Raw genomic sequence first — 22805 nt, forward strand, 5'->3', positions numbered from 1 at the left:
AGACCGGCCTCTAAAGTTTAGATGACACAACACTGTAAGACATGAAGATAGCTTGCCCCCTTCCCTTCAGACATCAATGCCCCGGCTCTCCAACCTGCAAAGTCAGAAGAGAGCTCTTGTGACTAACATTACCATGTGAACAGATTCGCTAGCATGCTAATTAAGTTTCATGTTTCCACAGAAAGCATGTAAAAATATGTGAACAGAAAAAAAAGTCAGCTTCCCAGCTCCCCAAACATAAATACTAGCCCACTCATGCAAGGTTTCCAAAACAATGAGCTTTTCCAGGAAAAACAAGTAACTTACCCGGGCATTGTACTGACCACTGGCCAAGAGGCACTAAAGGGCTGTTAAGCACTTAAAACAAAAACACCTCAGCAATGCAGTAATGAACAACAGATGAGTGTTTTGCAAAATGAAGTTCCCATCTACCAATTTGGAAGAGAGAAAGAAGTAAAAGAACCCTACAGAAGGCTAATAACAAACATCAAAAGCACTAAAACATCATCTACCTGCCCCTACCAATTTCTCTCTTCACGATAATCCTTCAAGTCCTGTACTGATATTCCAAGAGAAATTCCACTTTTTTTTTTAATCTTGCACTATTTGAAATTCTACTCCTCTTTATTTTACACTTCTGTTCTCAGATTTTATCTGACAACTGATGAAGACTTCAACTTTCCAACCTGAAGTTCACCTTCTCCAAAAGATCTCTTCAAAATCCAGTTGTCCTGCTTCGTTTCTCAACAGCGACATTCCTGATGTGTGGGACTGGTTCTAATTTCCACACATTGGAATTATTTCTTGGCTCTCTAGCGCAAGCTCCCTTACATTGTAACTAATTACCTCTTAGAATCACAGAATCATTAAAGTTGGAAAAGACCTCTAAGATCATCAAGTCCAACCATCCACACAACACCACACCTGCTAAACCATGTCCTGAAGTGCCATATCTACATGTTTTTTGAACACCTCCAGGGATGGGGACTTCACCACTTCCCTGGGCAGCCTGTTCTATGGGTTTCTTCTTAACAGTCTTCATCTGTAGAATACTGACCTCTATGCTATAGCACAGCACATTGCTGAAATTTGCCTCTTTTTGAGAAGCAGGAGAAGACAGATTGTTTTCTGTTTTGCACTTCAAAACTATTAATAGCACAGCAACTCCAGATGCCTACTTTTAATTAGACATTAAGGAAAACAATAATACAAATTATAAATAGTTTTCCCTTGTATTCTGATCTAAAGACTTATGCCAAAAAGATCCGACAGAACCATGCAAGAACACACTTACCTTTAAAGAGAAATGGTCTCAACAAAAGCAAAAGAGTATAACATTAAAACAAAAGGTACCTATTTAAAATGTTTATAGGAGCAAAGCTTTTATCTTCAGTGTTTTCTTTCTGGTCTGAGAAAAATATTTCAGATAAAATATCTTAACATTTAATCTTAATGTAAAATATCTTAATGCTTAAACCTAATCTTAACGTGACAATTACTTACTAAAGCATCACACAGAGCCATCACCAATAAACTTGCTCCAAGCTGTGGCAAACTACATTGGCAAGGACACAAATTTTCTTTGTTTCAAAACCACAATTTGGTTCAAAAGATATAAATAATAATATAAATAATAATTAGTCTCATTCCTCCCTCCCCCAAAAGGCAAACAATGATTTTAAATGGAACTGCTCAAGTTGATTTTCCACCTATGAGCTTTTCACAAACTTTGAGGACAGAGAGACCGAAGAGCACAATAATTACCAATGACACCAAGACCCACAGCCTGCTGTGGGAGCACAAGGAAAGTGCTCCATTAGGGGGAAGGGACTGGGTGATAAAAAGGAACAACTGTATCATGCTGACTAGAAAGACGATTTGCTTAACCCAGCAAAGCATTGACAAAATACATACACATTGTACTAAGACACTGAATGTGGAACTACAAAAAGCCATCACTATTCTGTGGTCTACAGCTACTCAGCCACAGTCTTAAAAGATCTACAGAACCACTTCTAATTGTCTTTTGCAGCTTTTAAAAGTAAGTGTGATTTTCCCCTCCCATTTGACATACAGTTGTACTTTATGACTTGTTAAGATTTCATTTGAAAGCCTCTTGACCAAGCCAATCCAACCTAGCAGCAGCAGAAAGACAGGGGGGAAAAAAAAAAATCTCTACCAGAAACTATTGATAGCAACCTCCTACTCTTTATCACTGAACTGTTGTGTTGTGGTGGGGTTTTTTGTTTGGTTCGCTGCTTTTTTTTCCCCTCAAATCTTTTCCCCTTCATTTTAGAAAGCCTGATCACCTGCTGAGCAACTCTTGTTACTTGGATTACTAGCTTGTTTCTAAACACCGTGAAAAAAAATTTCTCATTCAAGACTGGAGGACAACACACAACAGACTTGTGAAATATTGTGCATAGAAGTTGCCACACGATAAAGAAACATATTTTGAAAGGGTTGTTATAAAAGCAGTTCTGAACTAGATGGTATCCTCCATATTTCAGATTGCCTTCTGATTGCTCAGAACCTTATTGCACATTGATAACTAAAACATTGTTAATACCTTGACATTGGAAATAGTGGCAGGTATCTTTGGTAGTATAATTAGAAGTAACATTTATAGACTGCATGAGATATAACTAACGTGATTTGACAGAATTACTTTTAGTTTGTCATTGTCACTTCAAACCACTAAATGACAACAAAACAGGAAATAACTACGATTAAGCCATAGTGTGGTTTTTTTTAAAGTTAATATTATATAAATTCTTCTATGCATGCTTGCCTTTTAAATTGTCTGGAGAAAATGATGAATTATTTAATGTGCATACATGAAGATAACATTCAGTTGATAAAACTGCGATGCATAAAAATGGCAATTTACTTTTGTACATTCACTTTTGTCTACCAGATTTATAAACAACACTACTAAATCATGAGTTGCTACACTTTTTCTTCTATACAGAAGGTCCTCATTTCTTCAAGCCTCCCTTGCCAAAAGTGAGCCAGATCAAAAACCAAAGCTGAAGAATTATAAGAATCTCTCAACAAGCTTGATAAGGACAGAAAAAGTCTGGGTTTTTTTGATGACTGCGGGGCCAAAGGCTTGCTGAAGTAAAACGCATGAGTAGTAAATCCAACAAAACCTCTGACAGGAACTCAGGTAGGAAGCATTTTATTTCACACTAATCACAGAAAGGTCCTCTTCAACAAAGAGAGCTCTGGCTTCCCACAGGTCTTCCTTGGTACCTGCTGCAGTCTTTCCATTTGTGAATGATCTATTACATACAATTTTCATCAGCACAGAAAAACAGCTGATGGAAGATACATATTTCCTGGCTTCAGACTCACAACCAGTCCATCTTGAAGTAAAATCTAACATGATAGAGATGCCTTATTTTTTCCCCTTTATCTTGTTTGGTATGACGGAGTTGCATATGTTTGTTGCATAGCAGGATTCTGGAGCATTTAGTGACTGTTTTTTTTTTCAGTAAGGAAGAGTGGAAGGGGAAGGTTTTCTTTGGTTTTTATTTTTACCAGGATTTTTTTCCCTGACTTCTCCAGAATTCTGAATCAGAAAAGCCTATTTCAGCAGTGCAGGGAACAGCAGACTGACAAAGGCATTGAGAGATAATCAGTAGTACAGTAGTACAGTTACACTTTTTCCGTTGACCAAAAATTATCTTTCCTAGTAGAGCGGGTAAGGAAAATTAATACTGTAGGATGGCTTCTCTTCCCAATCTTGAGACAAGTATTTCCTGTTAGTGTTTAACTTCTCTTTCACAAAATACTGTTGCAGTTGCCAAAGGCCCTTGTTTTCTTAGTACCATACAATCTTAATTTACCTTTTTTTTCCTTGAGTAACGGTGCTGGTTTTATTGGACATTCACCTTTTTAATGGACAGAATGTTTTTCTGTTGTGGAAAAAGGTAGAAAATCTTTACTTCGTAATGTTACATGTCCTGGCAGACTGGCATTGTGACTAATGTTTTGTAGCTCATAATACTGAAAACTAAAGACAGACATATCACATTTAATTTTGTTCCTTATGAGAAGATTCTCGAAAGTCAATCCTTCAGAATTGGACGTAATGAAGTATTTTTTGATGTATTTTAAGAAACTTTCCAGGGCTTAGCCTTCATTCGGAGCATTGCCTCCCTTTTCTTCTGAGACCCTACTAATTAAATCAGGAAGATACCTGGTATAAACACAGGGTTTATACCCTCACCAGTCTTGGCTCCTTGTCGGACCACATTTGCTTCCAGTGAGCCTTGCTAACATTTGCAGTGACAGATATCTCTTCCATGGTAAAAATAAATTTGACAATTTTAAGCACTGGATAAGGGTAAGTAGACAGGACCAACTCTCGTTCTGCAACATACCCAACAGCACAATACTATATCCTAGTAGAAAGTTTCCTATAAAGAACAAGGCACATTCTCTTCTACTGTGGAAACAGCACAGCTGAGGACTGTAACACAAAGGGATGATTACCAGATTTCCAGTGCGAAATCACACATTTTGAGCCAAATCTCTAGCCTAAGTGAATGATTTGGCCCTCAAGTGAACAGATATCCAGTGATGCCTTCTAATTGCTCAGAAAAATATTTAAAATGTTTTCTCTCTTTTTGATTTTTTGATTTTGACTAGCAAAAGGCTTCTATTTTACAGGTGAGTGTAGATTTTACATATGCCCTCAAACACTACCATTCTTGATGATGCAACATGAGAAGCTTATAGTACAAAGCTTAAACTCGCACTTTTATGCATGTGAAAGTAAACTCAGCATCTGCCAATAGTCACACCATTAAGTACTTACTTTCTTTTTGTCCTCCTTCTCCCCTGTATTTAAATATATTCACACATTCTCAAACAGGAATTTTTTATTCCAAGTTTAAAATGTGGAAGAAAACCAAATGGGAGCAAAATGAAGAAAAAAAATTCAAAACAAACCAGATAAAATAGCTTGCATAAAACAAACATAACGTTGAGGGAAAAAAAAAAAGAACAGCTTTCAGAAACCATTATAGTTTCACTATTTTTCAGTGGATATTCATAGGATCTCTCATCTCTACACAGCTTAAGCATTTTTCCAATGGCATTGGAAATTGGTCATAGAGATCTATCACTATTACTGCAGGTACTCTTAGGCAATTAAGAATGGGAAGCACGCAATGTTAAGAGAACATGATATGAGAAAATATATGGCAAGAGTTTAGACTACTCACTTCCTATGCCAACAGAGGAAAAAAATTTACTCATAGAAACAGGCTATACTTAAAGATTAAAGAATAAACAGTAGGATGTAGCCCTTTAAGACAATTCTGATATAGTTTTTTAATAACTTTGCAGAATTTGGAGGAAGATAGCATGAAATGAAACAAAGTCAAACTCTTGACAACTTGCTGAGAAAAATCTAAGTTATATGTATCTTTTATGTGCTTCATACTAACACAGTATTTTGTGAGGCTAACTCCTAGCAGTGATGCAGCAAGTTCCATGGTTTCAGGATGCTTCTAAGGCTGCAGTTACCAGACTGCGGCAGGACTTACAGTAGAGCTTGACCCTTTAATATGTGTACCGCAGCCCAAAAGTAAAAATCTAATGTGAACAGTACCCTGCTAGAAGGCCTTTTTTGGTCTTCTGGGATAAATTCCCATGCAAATCACAGTCTGACAAGTAAAAACTATTATCTAAGCAAAGGTTAACTGAAGAATGCAAAGAAGATTCCTGGAAACACAATGAGGCTTAAAAGGAAGCGAAGTTTCTCAACAGAATAATGTATAGTATAGTGTAGGTGCATATATGAAAAACTAAAGCAAGACTGTAAGCAGCAATAAAGTCCTATGGTTCTGAATTTGAAATCCAGCTAAAAATTTTTATTAACTTGTCAGATGCAGCTGAAAAGAATACGCAATGGATATCCATTACGCTGTAATTTGTAATACTCTAAACGTGACAATTTCAGAGTACAGGATGAAATTACAGGGTTACAATTACTGGAAAACTTTTGTAGCAGTCTCCTTTTTTGAAGTTAAAATTCCACCACTAGAGTAAGGAAATACACCATTCTACTCCTTAAGCAGAGTACTTCAAGATGGCTGAGCAAGCTAACTGCCTCAGGCCTTCCACTCACAGCATGTCTAAGGATTGGCGGGAGTAATTTTTGTGAAGTTCAGTCTGAAGCTTTCCTGTTCTTCCATATTTACTAAGTTAGTATTTCCATACTTGTTTACATTAAAAAAATAGACAAATTGCTTTCATTTAAGCTGTAGGTTTCCCTACAAGCAGCAGATCTCTGCATACATACACTGATCCATAAAAGGACTACTTCTGCCTGTCATGTTTGCTGCATGGAAAACATCGGTGTGAAGCTTCTCATCACTTGCTCAGTTCTGCCTTCAAAAGATGGCACTTTACAACAACAGTCTCTCAGTTTGCTCCTGACAACAAGGCAAAATCTTAAATGCTTCCCTTTTTGCAGAGTGAATAAATATTTGGACCACAATACACACTTGGAAAGGTATGGGTAACTTCTTACCCATGTCATAAATGCAAATCAGTCTAGGAACATTTACTGCCTCTGTTCAAACGTTTGATAGGTGACAAATGGTCACTTCCTATTGTACCACAGAACATAACAATGCAGTGGACTCAAGCATTAAAAAGTTTGCTGCTTCTGTTTCCATTGCCAAATGCCCTGACAACAGCAATGTTTTAAACTTTTAATGGAGACTTTCCTTCTTTGTGGATTTTGTTAAGTATTTAATAGCTGTTTGTGTTTCAGTTTTAGAAGTTCATTTGAATTTTGACTTTCCCCATGAAGAGTATTGCAGGCATCTTAACCAAACAGCCTAATTTTTCATGCAAAATTTTGCACTTGAAACAATAATAATATAGCAAAGCCTGAAACCCAGAGTTTTAACTCGTGGTTGTCAGGCAATATAAACGTGGTATGTCAGAAAAGTATAGCTGTTTCAAAGAAAACATAGTTTATTTGAGTCTAATGTTAACAATAATACTCACATTTTTTAAAAATGCAGGAAGTTGTTTATATGACACTATTATTCTAATGTTTTCTAGAGAAGAATATATGTACAATTCCAATTGAAACTATGTTAATATTTGTTACTGTAGTTTGTAACATGTAACATCATCTGGACAAAATCACAGACTAAAAAAAAGAATCCTATGAAAATATGGCAAGATGTTTTACTGACAGGTATTCCTCTGGAAGAGCTGTTCAGATTTCCTGATATGAGGTCTTTCTCACACGAAAACTATTTCTGGAACACTAAAAATTGCCTTATTGAGAACCTCTCTCAAATACTGAAAAGGCATTTTGAAGTACTTTTGTTAGTTTCCAAAATTAATACTCTCAATCCTGCCTCCAGATTCTGAGACAGATATCCAGAGTGTAAATCAAGTTCTTTTCTTTATAAACTAACAAACCCATCGTGTCAAAACAGAGAACTAAAGCTATCAGGTAGATGTATTTAAATTCCCTCTCATACATCAAAAGCCAAGAAAAGCCCCTTTCATCTAAACCGCTTCACTGGTTTTAATTTCACTGCAAACTTAGAAGTAGCCATTTTTTTCCTTTTTTTAAATAAACCCTGAACTGAATTTCCTGAAAAGGGCATGAAAGATGGACAGTAATACTCAGTACATAAAAATTGCTTGGCTTTGTGAGGCCTTAAAGTCATGTCCAACTTCCTAATCCTTCAAGAAATCAGCTTCCACATACATAAAACATATCAGCTTCATCTTGCACATTAAAAAACAATACCTGGGGCACACAAATGCCCTGGGCAAATCCTCACTCACTCGACTGTTAAACAGGTTTAGTAGCAAGTCAGGAAACCTTGCACTTGTAACCAGAAATGGTATAGAGGAATAAGACAACAGAAAACCAGGCGTGGAGGGGTATCATGTACATGAGCTATGCAGATAAATTATGCACTGGGTAAAAGGTTATTTCTTTTCTCATTCTTCATAAAATCTCAGCCCCTACAGTAGACTATGTAACAAACCTCCATTACAATTGAAAATAACAACCGCTAGATGAAAAGTGAAGCTAAAACAATTACTGATTGTAATGCTGATTTTCCACACAGTTATTTCAGCATATAACGAAGACTACTGTAAGATCAAATTCCACCATCAGTTTACAAAACCATGTCTTAAAATATTTTCTTAGTATTGTTTCTGAAGTTGTAGATATAAAAGTGAAGGTGTCTCAGAAAACACAAATGTAACTGAAGAACTTTTAGTAATTTATGTCAAATTGTAGTAACAAGCTGGCCCAGCTTTTCTACCTCTGATGCCAGACCTAACTTCTAACAGACTATTAAGCAGTGTGTAAAATCAAAACACTACGTGAAGTTTCAGCTGATAAGAAAACAGCTGGAAACAGGCCCAACATTTTCCTTCTAGGTAGTCCGATTTATTATACAACATACTCACCTTAGTTAGTAAACATAAATTTTATTTGCTTTTCTGCTCATCACGATTATGTTAAACAGTATTCACCTGTTATTCTGTATGTATGAAAGCCAGCACTGGTTTTCTTTAAATTTATATAAGATTGACTGATTACCGAACAAATGCTTGACTATCACTTACAATTGCAAGATCAGCAAAGCAAGCAGTCCACAATAGTTGACTTTTGCATGTCTGCATGAGGTAAACAAGACACTGCTCATTTTGGACTCAAATTTATGTTTCGCTGGCCAACATGCAAAACTATTTCAAATGAACTGCACAACTAGGAAATAAAACTCTATTCATGTCACCTAATCAGCAATTAAATTGAATGAGAAGCTGAATCCAGGTGCAACTGTCTTAAGAATCCTGTAGCTACTCAAACAAATCCCCTGATTCTTGAAGCCTGCCCTAAGCAATGGAGTCCTTAGCAGATGACTCCTCTCAAAAATAATCTACCATGCAATCCAGCAGTTCTGGACAGAATCTGCTAAAGCATGAAATACTTCCAGAGCATAAATGCTTCTCAGGATCAGGAGGTAAACTCCTCCTTTCTGGTTTTTTTATTTTAGGAAATATGGTTGTCATGCCAACAGTTACAGAACAGCAGGCTGCAGCGACAGCTAGTGACAAAAGCCCGTTTGTGTCTTACAGCTTCCCTGGGAGGCTGTTATTGGATTACAGATTGTTCGAGGCAGCAGCAAAATCTCACTAAACGCTGTGTATGTCCATAGGTTTGGCTTCTGCAATTATTTTGTCTCCTGCTTCCAAGCTCAGGTACTGGACCTGCTAGCAAGGAAGGAGGTGACATACTTGGTCAGTATACATTGCATGAATACAGACCTCGAGGCATACGGCAGATCATACAATCATCGAATGCTTAGGGTTGGAAGAGATCTTTAGAGGTCATGTATCCCAACCTCCCTGCAGTGAGCAGGGACATCTTTAACTAGATCAGGTTGCTCAGGGCCCCATTCAACCTGACCTTTGATGTTTTCAGGGATGGGGCATTTACCACCTCTCTGGGCAACCTGTGGCAGTGTTCCACCACCCTCACTGTAAAATATTTCTTCCTTATATCTAATCTACCCTCCCTGAGTTTAAGGCCATTACTCCTTGTCCTGTCACAACAGGCCTAGCTAAAAAGATTGTCCCTCTCTTTCCTATAGGCCCCCTTTAAGTATTGAAAGGCTGCAATAAGGTCTCCCTGGAGCCTTCTCCTCTCCAGGATGAACAGCCCCAACTCTCTCAGCCTTTCCTCACAGGAGAGGTGCTCCAGCCCTTGGGTCATTCGTGTGGTCCTCCTCTGGACCCACGACTCCTGGTGGGGTCTCACCAGAACAGAGCAGAGGGGCAGAATCCCCTCCCTTGATCTGCTGGCCACGCTGCTTTTGATGCAGCCCAGGATAAAGTTGGCTTTCTTGGCTGCGAGCGCACACTGCCAGCTCATGTCTAGCTTTTCATCCACCAGTATCTGCAAGTCCTTCTTGGCAGGGCTGCTCTCGATCCTTTCATCCCCCAGCCTGTATTGATACCAGGGGTTGCCCCGACCCAGATGTAGGACCTTGCACTTGGCCGTGTTGAAGGTTCACACAGGCCCACCTCTCCAGCTTGCCCAGGTCCCTCTGGACGGCATCCCGCATGTCAGCTGCACCAGTCAGCTTGGTGTCATCTGCAAACTTGCTGAGGGTGCACTTGATCTCACTGTTTATGTCATTGATGAAAATGTTAAACAGCACAGGTCCCACTATGAGCCCCTGAGGGACACCACTTGTACATCGAGCTGTTGACCACTACCTTCTGGCTGTGACCATCCAACCAATTCCTGCTCCACTGAACTGTCCACCCATCAAATCCGTATCTCCCTGTGGGGATCTGCCTTGACCTTAACTAGACTCTTCAGTGTTTGGTGTATTAGCAGAGGGGTCAGGGTGTAGCTGTAAAGGAGAAGGTACCTGATGTCCACAGACCAAGTTGTGGCTGCTGATGGACGCAAAATTTACTTGGAAAAGAAGAGATCTAGTCAACTTCCCCAAGACACACAAATAAAAAGACACAGCTGAGGACTGGATATTGCTATTATGAAACCAACTTACTCATCAGAAACGCAAAGTTTTACTCCAGAAAACCCCATGAGAATATAGCTATAGAGATGTAACAGCAGCCAGAGCAAGAGAAAACATGAGGGGCATCCCTTGCTGCTGGTAAACAAATCTCATTCTTCTCTAACACTGCCATAAAAATAGAATTATCTATAGTTACCTTTGAAAAGTGGCATGATACAGAACATGGGTAAAAGGGTGTCATATGAATTAAAGTACCATTCTTAATTTAGAACTTACTGGCTCTTCTATTTTTTCCAGTTTTACTGATATAAGTAGTTTGCTGCATCCAAGCTAACGTGAAATGATTAACTCAAAGTTTTCATGCAATATGCGCCATACTGATACCTTACAAGTTATGGTGACAAAAACACAAGACACATATACTTACAAACTATCTACTACAATTTTATATGTTTATATAAAGATTCCCATGAAAATGTTGTAAAAGATTATTATCAGTTTTTCTACAATCTTCCCAATATGTCCTTACAGAAAAAGACAAACACTTAAATTCTCAAAGAAGACATAAAAGTGATGGTGGTGTGAGGCCAACAGGTGTGACAAAGAACTCTGTTCTACACAAACACAGGGAGAACAAGATCGTGAAAAATCAGAAAACATGACTTAGATTTCAGTATCCACCCAATGGAGAGAAGTGTTTATCCTGAAACTGCATAAACAGTGTTACACTATAAATGTAATTCCTCTGAATAAAGAGTCTAAGAAGTACTAGTAGTTCCTACACTTGCATTTATTTCAACACACTCTCAAGTCCACCTGAAACTGTAAATCAAAATATGTATACAATGGTGTCACAGTAGTGACTGCAATGCTCTTTAGGAAGACACAATAGAAATTATGCCTACTAATTCTCCAAAGAACACCAACCTGACAGCACAGGCTTAAAATCTAGAATAATTTCAGAGAAGAAAACTTGGATATCATTCAGCAAGGGTATATGCTAAATCCTCTTACTACTAAGGAAAGATCGACTATACAAAACATGTAAATACACAAATATTGGAGCCAACTCAAGACACAAACACGCAAGCCGAAGCTAACTTCTACTTTGCCATAGCCAGAGTATCCCATCATTAAACATAATTAGCTTAAAAAGACTTAAAATTACCTTGACTAGATGTACACTATACTGCAAGCACTTCCACTGTTGGGAAGGGTCAATGTTCTGAATTGCAGTTTATGTTTCTAGGTCTTTCCACTCCACTGACTACTTGAAAATGTGAAGTATCAAACTCCTGTAGTTTCGTAAACTTGCTTAGATTTACAGCTGATGTATAATTCAAATCTTTGCTCCCCTAAACTCTCCATCCATCAGCAGAATCTGGATTAACTTTTAGCATAACATTGCACAATGCACTCTCACAAACTTCATGTCTGTAACTGAAGTAGGTAAGATTTCTACCTACCTTTGGCAAACTATACACAAAAACTACACTGTATATTCATGTTGGTATTAAGTCTGTAATTAGTCTGCAACAGAACTTACTCTGCCAAAGCATGAGACTTATCTATTTTTTTTTTGAGATCATAACATTATCAAACTTCCTGGTTTTGAAAAGACTTTCCATCAACAATCAATCCTAACCCCCTCACCACCCCTGTTACTACCTTTCTGAAAAGACACACACATTAAAATTCATTTGATGTATATTTCACAGAAGAATAGCAAGAATCCTCAAGTACAACAAAATCGCAGATTTGGCATGAGTTAAGTTGAGAATCTTTACTTTGAAGTTTTAAATTCTTGTATCATTTATCAAGGGTTTTGATGTCAGTGGAGCGAAGAAATGCTTAGCACTTGAAAACATGCTTAGCATGAAAGAAAGGAGACGTGAAAGTTTCAAATTCTTAAAAGGGTTAAATTCAGGTATTTAAAAAATAATAAAATTAAGCTTCTGGAGCACAGGAAGCTGTAATATGCACTGGTCACTGGTCTTCTCCACCATAAAAGAATTCTTCATATATCTTAAAGATGACACAAAAGTGTCTAAAGACATAAGAAATATGTCAAGATCCATTGCAATAGAACAGATGCAACAGAAAGCTATCATAGTCCTAATTCAGCATTTAGTAATACTGATATAAGTTTCAGCAATGCAGCTTAATACTTACTTATGCCTTCAGCACAGCAACAAAAACAACAAATGTAATAAGGATATTTAGGCCTCAGCTACTACATTGTGCTCTCCCTGGTGCAACTGTCCAGTCTTCAAAAAGAAAAAAAAAAAACCACCACAAATCAATAGATTTCAACTGTAAAAAAAAAAAAAATAACCTACCCGCAGCCATTGTTTCTCTGTGAGAGCATCACTGTAGTCCACATCCCTGCGCTGTCGGGATCCTCTTCCGAATATTTTCTCTTCTTCTTCTTCACACGTAAGCCTTTCAACTTCAGCATCATCCTTAATAATCCAGGATGGTAATTCATCCTCCTCCATCAAGCGGGGCTTACGCTTAGGGTTTCTGGCATCCTCCCTGCGACGGTCCATGTCCATGCGCTGCAATGGCAGTTGGGAAAGGATAAAAAGGTTTTAAGGGCAAATATTAAGTGAACCATGGAAATTCCTGGCTATCTAATGATACTTGAACTTTAAACCAAGTCCTCCGTAGGCATTTCCTTTCCATGATACTTCTAAATACTTCTAAAATGCAACACTAAAAAGAAGAAGTTACACTTGATCATTGATTTTCAAATTCACTACTCCATAACTAGATTAACTGAAGTAACTGAGACAACACAGCAGCTAAGTGATACAAAGCAGATCACAAGAACACTGCTGTGCTGCGTTAATTAAACAACTCTCTTCCTTTTTTGCACAGCTTTTTTGATTCCTTTGTATTCGTAAATGTGATCTGCAAATACTAATCATTCCTTGACAACATGCCCACATAAGCCGTTATTATTATGTAACTAAAAAGAACAACTGAAAACACACTAGTTTTGTGAGCCTGAATATCAGAAGAAAATTTAAAAGCTGGTATTAGCATAAAGGAATCAAGAGACAGAATTAAGAAACTAAGAGAAAAGCTTGCTTACACAGTGCCACAAAGCCAACTTGCTTAAACCACTGAATTTTTCCTGAATTTTTGCTGTACTAGGCAAAAATATCAGATGATTAGGTAAAACATTAAGACTATTACAAAGTAATGTTAAGACTTTAAGCTGAAACTGAAATAATCACATAAATTGATTTCAAGTGTGGTGAGCAATTACCTCAGAAAACATATATGGATACTCAGGATGCACTCCCATGACCTACTGTAGACTCACCAGTGAGGTGCTTTATAATCCTCCTGGGGAAGCATCCACCTCTCTGCATTCACTATATGCTGACCTAGGCTCCTGTGGTCCTGGGAATCTCTTTCGCATTTTTTTTTTCAAGTAGCCCAAATCAGATAGTATGAATAACCTTTTCAAATAGGCCTTTTGAAGAGTCATACAGTACTTCAACACTCAGAAACCAGTTGCTAAGCAGAGAAAACAAACAGGTGCCCACCAAGCATTTAATTTTCATATTTCAAAAACTAACATAAATAGACTGGAACTGGAATGGGCTGTAGCATTAGAACAGGCTACTACTGCAGCCAGTAAACGTCTGTAAAAAGCATCCTCAATTACACGCAAACCCCTCCCTTGTGTGCATGATGCTGCACTTACGTAGGATGCCAACTAGACATATCATCCTTTTACACCCATAGACAAGATACAGGCATGCATAGATTCAGAGGCATTATCTGTCTATAAGGGCAGCTCAAATCCAGCCAAATTTACTAACGAAGGCTTAATGATGGAACTGCTGCATATGCTGAATTTTCTCTCATCTTAGCACTTCTCAAATACAAGCATTCCCAAAATACTACCTCAGGCACAGTGTCTTACAAGTGGACTTTGTCATATTGTCTGGGGTCCTATCTGATCTCTAAATTCAGTGAAAACCAAAATGTAAGATGTGTGTCTTCAGTCTGCAGATCCGACTACATTCAAGAAGCAACTATAAATACATGTGGGTTTCTCCCATCCTTCGTTACCTCAGACAATGATGAAAGGGCTGTATAGCCTTCAGTTTTTTTATAGCAGACTTCCATATTTCACCTTTTAAAGTAGGTCTCATTCAACCCGGACTCATTTCAAAAAATGTCTCATTCAAGCCAGACATGTGGCTTGGTTTATCGCTAACTTGGCAACCAGCAAGCTGCACTGAGAGATGGGATAGATAGGATACATGGGACAGATTTCGCTTCTCTCTGAAGCAGAGAACTTCAGTGAAAGTCAGGGACATAGTATTACAATGACATTAAGGATATCAAGTGAAAGCTGAAACTTCGTTTTTTTCCCCCGATTACCATGTTTCTATTTCTAAGACAAAGACTGAAGATGAAGGTAGTATATTATAAGAAATGTTTTCTGAAATAAAAGCAATTGGGAAGGAAAAATAAAGGTGCTCTCAGCTAATCCGAGATGCAAGAGATACATATAGCCATTTGTTTTTTCTTAGGATACTGCTCAAATCACTTTTATCTCTGGGAAACTTCCGGTCCGGTCTTCCCATGTCTCACCAAAATACGTATTTCCAAACCATATCTACCTTCTTTTATTGTAACTAAGAAAGTAATTGTATTTACACTGTCCTCAATGAGGCCTAAAAGCTGGAAATAAAAAAGTCATACGCTACCGACGCTCACACATAATTAAAGAACTTCAGTGTTGGCACACTCAAGGCCTAAAACTTACAGTTTAGAAAAACCACAGAGCACTGCTGTCCTGTGAACTGTCAACTTCAACTTTCCAAATTCTAACTAAAGTAGTCCTTAGAGAACCACCCAAGCCACTCAATGTAAAACCAGTAATTTATACACTCTTTAACTGCAGTATTGCCATTTGGGATTCAAGGAGATCAACTGTATTGGCACAACTAGAGCATTGGCACCCATTTCGGTGAGAGGTCTTCCTCGAAAGGCCACTCTTCCACTTGAAAGGCAGTTTTTACATCAGGAATCTTTGTTTAAGTAAACATAACATCAAAAATAACTCAAAAATTTTGCAAGGAAGAGTAACATTTGTTGAAGTACACTATTATGAAATGACAAGAGTTGCACAGGTCACATTGAAATGCTGACTTTTCTCTGAATATTTTCTAAACTTTTTTACTGTGTGATGAAGGGCCATCATTTGCAATGAATGCAAAGTAGGACAGTGTGAGGTCTGAGGCTATGCAGAGATTTTACCTGCTGTTATATATGTGGAGCCTCTAAAAGTCAGGGGAATAAACTCCGTTTGTACACATCCTCTTTCTGAACAGTGTATTTAGCTCTACAGCTACACCTTAGATGTATGCCTAAGAATATTTCTAACCTGAAAAGTGATCACAGAACAGCTTCTCAAGGAACCTGTCTGCTCTCTTGCCTGTTGTTCTGGAACTGCTCACTTCAAAAAAGCCAAATACATGCTTCTACACCTCCAAGCTTAGTTAAATGAACAAACCAAAACACATTTTTCTTGGATATTGCAGTTTGCTGAATTCTGATTAAATCTGCACAACTTTAACAGAGGGAATGAGGTGACACAGGTATCACTAAGGTAAGGAGGACATCAACCTGTCTTTGCTTTTTATCTGACTATGCAAGACTTAAAACGCTGATAAAAAGAGGACAAACAACCCTGTGTGCCAAACATGCTTTTCAGACTTCTCTAATTAAAGAGTTTACTAAAATGAAAAACAAACTCTTTATTAACAATTAAATTATTTCTAAGCCATTAATATTAAACTTTATTGTTTCTATCTTAAGGATTTTCAAACCCCTGTCTTTCAAAGCATGTTAGCATTACATCTTCAGATTTTTATTACCTACTACCAACTTTATTGTCCTTTAAAAATTTTCATGTAAACTAGTATGAAAAACAAATTCAGCCCACACAGTGCTAAAACTGTCTTCACTCTAGGCTCCTCAACTGTTTTACTGAATGGCTGTTAATAGCCTTCAAACTTAATCCAAAAAGATGAAGTTGTACAAATTTCCTGTGAACAGACATTAATTCATCAGCTACTTTCAATCCCCGGGTTAGTTCTTTCCTTCTGGGTCTGAAGGAGAAGTACTGAGAAGCTTCTTCCAGCAGCAAATCTGCTTCCACAGAACTCAGGGTACTTTCAGCCAATAACCTGGCTGAAATTATTCCTTCTGAGTTTTGGATCAAATGGACACCTCTCAGTTTCTGTCACATGAATCTCCTTACACCCAAACAACTGAAGGAAAGGTCAAAAAGACAGGTATCTGTAACCACTCATTTTCCGTGCAGCCTAGCTTTAGGGATTTCAGTTCTTCTGAGATAACAGTAAATGAAATTTAGCACAAAAGGACTAAACTGGCAAGTCAGCAATGACAGAAGGCATTACCATGTGGGGGAATGTGGCCTTTGCCAACTGTGCACATGAACAACTGTCACCTACCTAAAAAGGGCCCTTGCACACCCATGTAATAGCGAAGTTTTAAGATGAATTCTTGAGCATTACGGTCCTATCAATGGTTGTTTCTGTGGATACTACCCAGTACACTTTCATTGACGCACGTATGAGTGTCTGTCTTGTTCCACCTTGCAGAACAAAGCTTTACTTTCAGTACTTAAGTATTCTCCTGTTGCTGTGTCAGCAACTTTCAAAGGTCCTCCAGCAATTCTCACATTGTACCACACACTAAAAGGCAAGGGCCATTCCTACACTGACATTTTAGTAATTATTCCATCAGTGTTGTAGCAGCACTAACAAAAAGGGAGGCACAAATAAAAATTGTTTGCTCACATTCGAACCACTGTCACTAACTCTGCTTCGGTAACTGTTCAACAGTTGTAGCAGCAGAGATGCAGCTAACTGGTCCCTGGACAAAACCATCAGTAAACCCCAGTTAACTCACAAAGAAAACAGCACTCAGTTTACTAATTTACTGTCTTGTTAAGTTCCTGTAGTTGTCTTTGCCAGTATCACAGCCTGTAAGTCAGAAGAAATGTTGAAAAATAAAAGTATGTTGTAGAATTTGCAAGCCAGACTGTGAATATCAGTTTTGCACTGTAAATTTCTCATGTCGTGCCAGAGTATTCCTCCAGATGGGCACTGTTCCACTATACTATCCACAAGGATCTCAGAACTCTTTTTGTCATGCGAGGAATTCTATATTTAAGTAGACTTCTTTCCTCAGATAAACAATGCAAGTAAATAAAGCCTATTCCTCTAACAAAGTTATCCAAAATTTGAATGACAAAAGTTTAAGACCTTTGTTAAAAACACTGGAGAAGATATTCTACTTATGACCGTATCATCCTTACCATAAAGAGATCAAATTCCTCCTCACGTCGAGCAATCATCTGATTCAGAGTCTCATCATCAGGAACTTCATCTTCCTCCTGGTTACACAGATGGATAAAGGTATTAGAAAGAAGCTACATTCAAACTGAAGTAATGGCCTCCATGAGGTCAGTGTGGCACTGACCCTCCTTCTGTCACGACACGTGTGAAACACTCAAAATGAAACTAAAACTTCTAAAGCGTTCAGCAATTCAGAAGTAACGCAAAATAGATATAATTAGAGAGAATTGGGACTTATTACCACCTTCATAAACTGAGAATGAGGAAATGAGCAAATACACAACCAGGAAATTTTGGGTTGTGGTTTTCCTGGGTCAGAAGCACAGTTAGTGCTTCAGTTAAAATATATGCATTTCCGCTCCGCTGCTCTACAGTACTCCCTCAGAAACACCATTCTGTGTCGTGAGGTCTTTGCTGTTAAAGCAAGGAGAATTAAAAAGTCCCGGTTAAACAAAAAAAAATGAGATAGATCATTATACTGGAAAAAAACCCTGCTGAACCCCTCTTTTTCTTGACCATTATCTGCTTACCAATTGAGATGTGAACCTCCCACTTCACACAAAACATATTATTTCAAAAAAACAGAAACAGTCTTTAGAAAAATGATTTAGAACTGTAGAATTCAACTAAAAATGTTAAAGCTGAAGAGCTGTGATACCCATTTTAACAGAATCAGAGTTCACAATGTTCAGTTTCCCTCCCTGGATTATTTTGAAAGCACGAGGTATTTCAAATCTGAAAACAGGTCAATCAAAACAATAAAACTACAGGCTGGCTCCTACATACAGCTTACTGAACCTATGTTACATTATGTTGCAGACCTAGAATTTTTCACGAAAACTCATGTTCTGTACTCAGTGAAATGGGACTATAGAATGCTGCATATAGCACCCAAAAAACCCCACATTCTGTAGCTTTCTTTTTTCCCCAAAATAAATAGAAAAGGCCTTTTTCTATATTAACACATCTTATTTTCTCTCTACTGGCAAGATTTCTGCATCTCAGAAAAAAATACAGTTCTTATTGCAATTCCCAACAAACACTTCCGTACCTTAATGTACATATAATTTAAATTTTAACATGAAAAAAGCACTAGTTCTTCTCACTTCTACTCAGCACTCCTTCAAAGCTCAAGAAAGGAAGTTACATAGTTACACACACCAAGAAAAAAAAAAAAAAGAGTACAGATCCATTCTTTTATGATCAGTGAAGAATGTGACCCTCATGAAAGTTTCACATGCTTCCCATCATCTCGAATAAAGCATCTTGTGACCTGAACAAAATAAGGGATGCCACAGCAGAAGTTGTAACAACAATGTCCACATCACCTGTGGTTAGTCTGAATAACCCTGCTGCCAACCAGGCAGGCTTGGCGGAGGACACACACCAGTGCCAACAAAAAAATGCCTCCATGAACACGTTACTTCTAATCACCTGTCATACATTCCTATTATTCTAATGTATCTTTCTAAACACACAGAAATTAACTCTTTGCTTTATCTAGTACTGCTAAAAGAAAAAGAGCAAAAAGAAGAGGAAAGAAGAAAGAAAAATAAGGGCATTTTTGATGCTGAATTTACAAAAACTACTAAGAAAGTACAGAATATGGTGCTCTACATACAAGTGTGGACAACTTTGATATGCAAGTTCAAAGCATGCCTAGCACAGGAATATTTAACTAGGTGGTCACTAAACAATCTCTTTGTTAGATGTGCTAGTCTGTATTTGCAAGTCAAAGTTGTTTTGATATTAATAACTTCTGAGAGATTTATTTTTTTCTTGTCAGTCTCTCATTTGATACTCAAATTTTGTTTCCAGTGATGTTGCAATGAGAAAGCAATGGCTGCCCAGCACAGGATGGTGTAAATTCAATCCCTCTTACTCCCTCCGCAGTTTCAGTGTTTGGGCAAAGTTTTGCATAGTCTCTATTCACAAAGAAATATTACTTGAAAGCTTCAGCTTCAGTCGGGCTGTTAGGAGTCAGACTGCAATACCAGTGCTTGCTTAAAGACTGATGCTGGGTTACAGCAAGCAAATCTTGGTTACACCTGTGCTTGCTTCAGGACAGCAGACCAAGTGTATTTGAACAACACGCAAGAATCAGATTGCTCTGAAGTCATCTACGAAATAAGGCACGACAAGTGGGCCCGAACTACAGTCCTGTTTTTCTAAACATTTTCAGAGAAATATTTTCTATGGCTTTAAAAACATAACAAAATTACGTCAATTTTAAAAACAACTCCATAGGCTTACTGAAAATTTCTATTGGCTTCAGGTTCGTCTATCTACTCATATAGATGGTGTTGGCTGCTTGAGAACTATAGTTTTACTTAATCAAAAATGGTACATATACATCATCCCATTTCTGCATTCACACCCTAAATGAAAGACAATTACTGACAAAACTGTCCGTCACTCTTCTTTCATTTCTTATGAAAAACACTAAAACAACAATACAAAATTCTGTCTTAACGATGTACTAGCTTTTTCTAAATGCACAACAAGACAAAGAGTCTACACAAAAGGTTTAATTCTTGAAGAAAAAAAACTCCTTGGTCTTTGAAACTTTACACCACATAATGAAGGATGTCCATGAAACACATACTATACAATCTTCTTTTCTTTCAGTGTGCACCATATTCAGAAATACAAGCCATACTCAGAGGCAAAAATAGGCTTGAAATCTCTGCATCTTTAACCAGTACAGGGTATTTTCCAGATGGGAAAAAAATCATTGCAGAATGGAATTTTTTTGTGTGCCTTCAGTATAACTGATACATTTATACACTCTCCCTCAAACGCAGCTTTCATTCAAACGCTGAATTTTGTTCACATTAAAAGAAGACTCTGCAGCAACAGGCAAAAGAAGGGGGTCACCACTCCACAATCACAATTCCAGAGAACACCACAATGGAAAGCCAGGGCTACACAGTCAGTGATTCTATAACCTTAGTTCCCACTATTAGAAGGAAAGACTTGACTTTAAACAGCTAATTGTTTCTTGAAGAGGAAGTGGTAACCAGAAGCCCAGGTTGGACACAGCACCAGAAATAGTTACTTTGCTGGCTTGCCCTAATCCCAAAGCACATCACAGCAGATCTTAACTGTTACTCAGGATCGAAAAGAAGCGCAGTAAGCACAGTCTTTTATTACTGAACCCAGGTAGTGCTAGTTGCTCAGCATGTCTGAAAATCAGATTACCTAGTGTAACATGTAAACTGGATTTAGGAAGTGTTTTATAATCTGTTTTGGAAAAACTCTTTGTTTGAATACAGTTTTTTGACAAAATTATGAAAGGGTGGAATGGGCTTAAGTTACAATGCCTCATTCTACACTAAGATTTAATCATAACCATTACATCCCAACCATTACATTATAACCTCTTATGGTGACCAAAAGAAAAAAACAAAAAGAAAAATGAAGTTGTTTCTTTGACTGGATGGTAAGAATATGATGACACTTCTAATTTCAGATGAGATGATAATCTTTGCAACTGACGAAAAAAATGACTCAGTACTTCCTGAAACATCCTCTTACTGATTATTTCTAACTACCTTACCTCATTTTCCTCTTCGTGCTCCAGTATAGCCTGTAGAAAGGCTCTCCTTTCATGGCTTGAAGATTTCTGATCAAACATTCCAGCCTGAATAACTTTTTGATCTACATTCAGCTTATACTTTGCAGCAGCAAGTATCTTCTCTTCCACGCTGTTCACAGTGCACAGTCGCAGGACTCGAACTTCATTCTGCTGACCAATTCGGTGAGCTCTATCTTGGGCCTGCAAGTCCTATTAGGCAAAGAACACAGACAGTGATTTATATTGTAAGTCTGCTACAGAAATAATTCTCTGCTTAAAGGACATTATACTGCTGAATTCCTTTCAGTATAAAAGGGAAGTACTTAAATGACAGTCCACCACAATTCACATAGTTTCATTGTTTCTCATTGTTTTCTTTCCCAAAACTTCCAGCAGACCCAGGTAGGGCGGAAACTGAAAGGAAAACATGGACCTGCTCTATATAGCATAAATGCAGAAAGCCAAAAAGATTCTTGAAAGCATGTGCCATGACTGAGGAGGGCTGATGTATTTATTTTTTCCCTTCTATTCAAAGATCATGGCCTTCCAGGCCAGAATGAACCCTGAAGTAAAATGTCTCTTCACTAAAGGAAAAGAAAGCAATAAAAATATTAGGAAAAAACCCATACATTAACTTATCTACTAAAAGCCATTACTAATCCTTAAATATGTTAACTTAAAATTATTTGATCTGTTCAATCAGTTTTTAATTTGGAATATTTGTGTTAAAACAGCTTAAATATGATCTTCCTGATTGAAAGTTCATATATACAAGACTGTTAATGAACGTAACTATTTATCAGTCAGGTGACTGCACTTTGAAATGGTGGAAGTAAAAAGGACACTGCGAGTCATAGGTAAAGCATTTCTTTTACTAATTCAAAATCTTATCTCTTCTCTTTGGGGAAAAGAGAAATCCATTAACTCCTACAAATGATGTGTTTTTACTTCAGTGTAGTCAGATAATGAAGGGTGCCTAACCTCACAATGCTATCACAGTTTTGTGCTCCCTCACAACACAGAAATTTCTTGATGTAGAGGAAAAAAAAGTAAACAGGCAATGAGTTTGCCTATTTCAGTCCAGCATCTCATTTTCGCTGTCTTCGTTAGCTCTGCCCTCCCACAGTTCCTTTCCCAAGCACTACATAGGACAAAAGTGCTGCAACCTAAAGTCGTACCTGAAGTTTGCATTAACAGTGAAGATGAAGCTACAATATGAATTTATTTATATAATCATTTTCAGAAGCAGAGGAAAAT

The 22805-nt window shown here is 37.7% G+C and overlaps 1 protein-coding gene across 7 annotated transcripts in view; it reads right to left on the reverse strand.

The window, feature by feature from the left end:
- Window positions 1-22805, reverse strand: part of SMARCA2 (SWI/SNF related BAF chromatin remodeling complex subunit ATPase 2) — a 118758-nt gene that overhangs the window by 23573 nt on the left and 72380 nt on the right. For all 7 annotated transcript variants that reach the window (XM_075410973.1, XM_075410979.1, XM_075410975.1 and 4 more), the window contains 3 exons: window positions 21531-21758; window positions 17932-18009; window positions 12896-13114 (listed from right to left, as the gene is read on the reverse strand). In XM_075410973.1, coding sequence (XP_075267088.1) covers window positions 12896-13114; window positions 17932-18009; window positions 21531-21758 — 525 coding nt within the window. The remainder of the gene's footprint in view (window positions 1-12895; window positions 13115-17931; window positions 18010-21530; window positions 21759-22805) is intronic.

Source organism: Opisthocomus hoazin, chromosome Z (assembly GCF_030867145.1).
Source record: "Opisthocomus hoazin isolate bOpiHoa1 chromosome Z, bOpiHoa1.hap1, whole genome shotgun sequence".
NCBI lineage: Eukaryota > Metazoa > Chordata > Aves > Opisthocomiformes > Opisthocomidae > Opisthocomus > Opisthocomus hoazin.